This window comes from Mizuhopecten yessoensis, unplaced genomic scaffold, assembly GCF_002113885.1.
Source record: "Mizuhopecten yessoensis strain PY_sf001 unplaced genomic scaffold, ASM211388v2 scaffold6967, whole genome shotgun sequence".
Taxonomy (NCBI): domain Eukaryota; kingdom Metazoa; phylum Mollusca; class Bivalvia; order Pectinida; family Pectinidae; genus Mizuhopecten; species Mizuhopecten yessoensis.
Window position 1 is genome coordinate 147,652 of NW_018406814.1, and position 6,841 is coordinate 154,492.

Here is a 6,841-nt window from a genome sequence, read left to right on the forward strand (position 1 = left end):
GAACAAAATTGTATAAATAAAACAAAAGAAATAGCCATATTCATTCATGCCACCTGTGATTTTAAAGCTCCAAAACATGAAAAGTAATTGCATTATTATATAAAGTAAAACACTAAGAGAAATTCATGTTTGTTTGGTATTTATCCGAAAAATGAGTTGGTGTCCACTGTGTAAACACGTCCATATACAAACTGATTTTGACAGTATATCACCTATTCAATTTTTAGGATCAGTGACCTTTACCTTGACATTAGGAGTTTTTAAAACCCCTATAGGCTATTGTATATCTTTATCACAATGTATAACCATGTGAAACTTCAGAAATTTTGGCCTTCTGGTTCCTGAGATATATCCAAGTGCTAACAGACGACCTGAAGAACGGACGGACAGACGGACGGACAACATGATTATTATAGGGCAAAGATTTGGGACCTTAATAAACAAGAATTACGTGTAAATATATGTGTCGCCTGTCCCGCTTTGTCAATATAATAAGCATTTGACATAATGTTGTAAGTGATTTCTGAAATTGATAAAAATCCCTAAATGTGAGTCCACAAAATCCATGAAATGTTAGGAAAGAGTGTAGTGCATTCAGCTATGATACACGTGCACCTACAGTGTATGACCCAAGTACATAAGGAAACGGACCTAAACGCAAACTCATAAGATCCAGAAATTTCAGGTTTTTATCCGAAAAAATGCAGACATCCATGAAATGTTTTTAGAGTAGTAGGCTCTACTACCCATGATACATGTATGATTGAGGTTTGGTTGGTCTAGCTCTTATACTTTGTCAGAAAGAGCCTAATATGCAAGAGCTAAACGCAAGACCTTAACGTTGAGTTTTTTTATAAGTCCAGAAATTTGAGGTTTTTACCAAAAAAATACAGAAATCTTTGAAATGCTAGTAAAGAGTGTAATGCATTCAGCTATACATCCCATGATACACCTATAACCCAAGTTTGGTTGCTCTAGCATTTATACTTTGTCAGAAACAGCCTAATATGTAAGAGCTAAACGCAAAACCTTAACGTTGAGTTTATTTCTAATTCCAGAAATTTGATTTTTTTACCGGATAAGTTTCTATAGCTTAGGGTACCTACATTTCCACACGCTCAACTCGGATTCCCCACTGGTCAGTAGCTTGATCTAAAACAGTCTGAAACAGAAAGAATTAAATAAATAACTAGATTATAACAAGAGGCCCAGAGGGCCTGTTTCGCTCACCTGGAATGTTAGCCAGATGCTGCTAGTAGTAGTGTACATGTATTACATGGTTAGTCAGGGGTTATATTTATATGCAATTGGACAAAATCCTGTTATGCCTACAGGAAAAGGGGGATTTGAAGAATTTGCTATGTTTCCCCTAAAAGGCCTTGCCCCACTGCCCCAAGGGGGGTCAGACCAAGCGTTGCTACAAAATTAATACCCCATAGGATGCTACTGATCAAATTTGGTAAAAATACCTTCATCCCAACAGAAGAAGGATTTTAAAGCTAGTCCTCTATATCCAGTATTGCGCCCTGCGTCTCTGCCCCAAGGGGGGTCAGACCAACCCTTTATACAAAATTTTGTCCCCTTCACCCGAGGATTCTCTAAACCAATTTTGGACAAAGTTCTGTCCTACAGAAGAAGAAAGATTTTAAAGAATTTGCTATGGTTCTCCTATTTGGTCCGCGTCTCTGCCTCTAAGAGGGTCAGACCCACGGTTTATACAAAATTAAGTCCCCTTTACCCAAGGATGCATTAGACCAAATATAGACAAAATCCTGTCATTCCTACAGAAGGAAAAGGATTTTAAAGCTATTTTTCTATTTTCCCTATTGAGCCCCGCCCCTCTGCCCCCAGGGGGTTCAGACTCACCATTTATACAAAATTGATTTCCCTTCCCCATTGGATGCTACTGTTCAAATTTGGTAAAAATACCTTCATCCAAACAGAAGGGGAAGGATATTAAAGCTAATCCTCTATATATTGTATTGGGCCCAAGGATGCTGCAGACTAAATTAGGATAAAATCCCTTAATCCCTATAAAAGGAGGATTTTAAAGATTTTACCTCTATTTTCCCTATTGGGCTCTGCCCCTCTGGCCCTAGAAGAGTTCTCATTTACTAATTTACACCCACCATTAGTTAATACAAAATTGAGTCCCCTTGGCATCAGGATGCTCCAGAACAAATTTAGTAAAAATTTACTGGGTGGTTCAGGACTAGTAGCATTTTAGAAGAAAAGTTGACAGACGAACGTACAATGGACGGATGACTCAGATGGACGATGGACGCTGCAGTATTGCATAAGCTCACAATGGTCCTTTGGACCAGGTGAGCTAAAAATTATGTTACTTCAAATTACCGTTATCAAGAAAGAAACCTAACCATATCTCAGTGATTATTATGATTTTTCCCAAAGAGTATGAGACCACATCAGAGTTAATTGATGACATCACAAATCTGAACAGATAATAATATACATTTGGCTAGGTTGATGCCTGTCGGGTCGTAAATCATCTCATCATAAATAAATGCCTCATTAAAAAGGTAAATAACAAGCCAATGTTCCTTGTGGTATTGTTATGAATATACAACAGTGTGTTCACGACCTTTACCTAGTATGTGGTACAAATTTAAGGTCATGGTCATATACACGACACCTAAACAATTTTGTTAGAATATACAAGTAGCTTTTTTAAAGTACCTTCATCCGTCTTTCTGAAAAGGGAGGTAATTTTGGGAATTGGGCCAGATAACTAATCGTAATGAGTAGTACATGTGAACTCTGTACCTGCATGATTTGCACAATGTTCTCCCGTTGTTGTAACATCTCCGCCATCGTGTGTGTACCCAGTGTGTTTCTGAGGGTGGTGGCAGCCAGCAGGGTGGTGGCATGCATTGCATCTGCGACGTTACACACAGACTTGACAGGGTCATAAATAGAGGCATATATCACAGCGTCAACTGTCACAGTCACTGTATCCTTGGACAGAATCTAGGGGAGAAAACACACTGTCATTTACAAACACACAGGTGAGGAGGCATAACTTTCTTTATCTTGGTAGTTTTTTTAACTGTGCAGGTTTGTGAGACATTTGTGAAGCATTGTTACAATTCCATTTTTAAAATAAATCACCTTTACAAGTTTGGGAAAATAATTGACCTGCTGTATCCCACTGCATGCTCATAGGAGTCAATTCATATGTGAACCTTGTGTTCTCTGTAACTCATTCAACCCTGAAGACACATTTGAACTCTCCAAATTCAAAGGTTGGTATAGTTCATTATGAAGTTTCAGGGGTGAATGAGTTAAAGGGGACTGGACTATTGTAATATACTTTGACCTTGACCTATACCTTTTTCACAACTTTATTTCTTCTGTGTCTGTGACTGACAAAAATTTTGTAAATGATTCTTGACCATTAAAACAAAGTACCACGAACTTGAACCAATTGATGACGCATAAATGTTTGAATAACTTTGTGGTTGTATTATTTAAGTCACCAATGCAAATACTGTACTATACAGTGGGGTATCATACAGATCTGACGGGCACAGGGTCAATGTTTCCCATTATACAGTGGAGTATCATACAGATCTGACTGACACAGGGTCAATGTTTCCCATTATACAGTGGAGGATCATACAGATCTGACTGGCACAGGGTCAATGTTTCCCATTATACAGTGGGGTATCATACAGATCTGACTGGCACAGGGTCAATGCTTCCCATTATACAGTGGGGTATCATACAGATCTGACTGGCTGGCACAGGGTCAATGTTTTCCATTATACAGTGGAGTATCATACAGATCTGACTGGCACAGGGTCAATGTTTCCTATTATACAGTGGAGTATCATACAGATCTGACTGGCACATGGTCAATGTTTCCCATTATACAGTTGAGTATCATACAGATCTGACTGGCACAGGGTCAATGCTTCCCATTATACAGTGGGGTATCATACAGATCTGACTGGCACAGGGTCAATGTTTCCTATTATACAGTGGAGTATCATACAGATCTGACTGGCACAGGGTCAATGCTTCCCATTATACAGTGGGGTATCATACAGATCTGACTGGCACAGGGTCAATGCTTCCCATTATACAGTGGGGTATCATACAGATCTGACTGGCACAGGGTCAATGCTTCCCATTATACAGTGGGGTATCATACAGATCTGACTGGCTGGCACATGGTCAATGTTTCCCATTATACAGTGGGGTATCATACAGATCTGACTGGCTGGCACAGGGTCAATGTTTTCCATTATACAGTGGAGTATCATACAGATCTGACTGGCTGGCACAGGGTCAATGTTTCCCATTATACCGTGGAGTATCATACAGATCTGACTGGCACAGGGTCAATGTTTCCCATTATACAGTGGAGCATCATACAGATCTGACTGACACAGGGTCGATGTTTCCCATTATACAGTGGAATATCATACAGATCTGACTGACACAGGGTCGATGTTTCCCATTATACAGTGGAATATCATACAGATCTAACTGACACAGGGTCAATGTTTCCCATTATACAGTGGAGTATCATACAGATCTGACTGGCTGGCACAGGGTCAATGTTTTCCATTATACAGTGGAGTATCATACAGATCTGACTGGCTGGCACAGGGTCAATGTTTCCCATTATACAGTGGAGTACCATACAGATCTGACTGGCACAGGGTCAATGTTTCCTATTATACAGTGGAGTATCATACAGATCTGACTGGCTGGCACAGGGGCAATGTTTCCCATTATACAGTGGAGTATCATACAGATTTGACTGACACAGGGTCAATGTTTCCCATTATACAGTGGAGTATCAATATTACTGTACCTCCTGTGGTGGAATGTTGAATGTTTTGGTCCTCAGATCTACCTTTTGTATGTCATCCATACAGGGCACAATGAAAAACATACCTTAAAAATAAACACAACAGTTAAAAAAGAACTTTGTTCACTATCATACAGATTATTAAACATATCATACATTTTCGAGGTCCCTTTTTTTCTTCTATTAAGATTTTCTTCAAACGTTTCCCTCAATTTATCACCAAACCTTTTATAATGTTAAAATAGTGGCAGTATAATGAGGTTTTACTGCACTTAGTCTTTGTTATGTATTTTCTAATCAATGTGGTTGGAATTTCTTGTATCAGGAGGCACAATAGTCTAGTGGTAGGACGCCGGGCTTGTGATCAAAGGGTTGCGGGTTTGAGTCACAGCACGGCACGGCACGGCACGGCACGGCACTATGTTGTATCTTTGAGCAAAATACTTTACTTCATTTGTTCCAGTCTACTCAGCTGTATATGAGTATGTGGTTGGGCAGTGCTAGAATTGTTGAAGCTAGGTGCGAGCACCAAAATGGCAGAACCGGCTGTAGGCTCCCCAGGGAGTTGAAAAGGATATTGGATGGTTGCAAAGGCCCTATAACCACGGATAATAATTTTGAACCACTTTGAGATGACCCACGAACGAGTTTGTGATAAAGCAGTATATAAGAACCTCAAATTATTATTATCATCAATAAATAGCAATTTTATTTGTATGAAGTAGAGTTAAATAAAATTATCAGTTTACCTGGTCCTTGCGCTCCGCCAGCCTTGATTCGCCCCAATCTAAATATCACAGCCCTTTCATACTCTTGTACCATCTGTAAGCAGACATTCAGGAATTTACTATACTTCAATCAGAAGACAAACCTTATAGCAAATACAAAATTTGTTCATTAAAACTGGTTTTTGAAAGATACAAGTTTGCCAGTGTTGACAAAATTGTAACAACGAAAAAATATAAAATCAATAATATCTCGATGAAAACAAGGGACAGATGTTACTATTAGTTATCTTTGGGTTAGGCTTCGGCTCGGGGTCTATAAAGACCAGAGCCCATAGACCCCTCCTAACCCAGAGATAACCCTGATAATCTTTAATTAATTATTTTGAACTTAACTTTAACTTGACTGCTACAAAAATAGCCCCTACTGTACCGGACACCTTTTCGGTAATATCTCGCACAATACACAACCATCTTTGTTATTACATGTAGCACCCTTAGCGGCCCTATCATTGCCTGTTTCGTTGAATTTGCTGTCGTTTTAGATTGCTTGTAAGCTATTTCATCCTGTGAATAATTGGCAAACCTTGACTCTTGTGTGTGTCGGACGCCACCTTTGTTGTTATTAAGAGAAATTCTAGTTTGAATTATCTCCCTTTGCACATACTTTTACAGACACAGGCAGAGCAGGGGCTGCAAGATATCCAATAAGAAATAGTGTTACAAATTAGAAGGGTGACAATGGATAATATTTCTTTTTGTCGTGATGTCTTTAAAATCTCGTCGCAGCAATTGTTCTTACCTTCATACAGACACACATGGAGAATGGAAAAAATATCAGGATTAGTAGAAAGGAGAATCCCATCAGGATAATCCCACAACATCCCAGGGACGCCTCCTCATATTCCTGGTCCATATTGTGGCGATTTTCTGTAAACAACAGTTAACTGCCTCAGTAAAACATAAAGTGGAAGTCACAGTGACCTACATTCAGCAAATAATAGTAGTATTCTTCAGGATATATATATCAAAATATGGAGGTAACTGTTAGATTTCTAGCATTCAAGTTAATGGAGCCAGAATTAAAGTCTTACCATGATATAAAACGGACTGACAAAACAATGTAAAACAATAAATGATTCTGGAGCTCCACTTTGTGGCGGCAGCTTGAAATGAGACTTGCCATTCTCCATGAAAACCTAAGGAAAGTGATCTAATTCATAAAGATCTCCATGAAAACCTAAGGAAAGTGATCTAATTCATAAAGTTCTCCATG

At 38.9% G+C, this 6,841-nt stretch overlaps 1 protein-coding gene across 2 annotated transcripts in view; it reads right to left on the minus strand.

Annotated features, from left to right (window-relative positions):
- LOC110452883 (stomatin-2-like) overlaps window positions 1–6,841 on the minus strand; it is a 45,299-nt gene that overhangs the window by 4,918 nt on the left and 33,540 nt on the right. For both annotated transcript variants that reach the window (XM_021501602.1, XM_021501603.1), the window contains 5 exons: window positions 6,368–6,495; window positions 5,590–5,662; window positions 4,844–4,926; window positions 2,785–2,988; window positions 1,107–1,162 (listed from right to left, as the gene is read on the minus strand). In XM_021501602.1, the coding sequence (XP_021357277.1) occupies window positions 1,107–1,162; window positions 2,785–2,988; window positions 4,844–4,926; window positions 5,590–5,662; window positions 6,368–6,495 (544 nt within the window). The remainder of the gene's footprint in view (window positions 1–1,106; window positions 1,163–2,784; window positions 2,989–4,843; window positions 4,927–5,589; window positions 5,663–6,367; window positions 6,496–6,841) is intronic.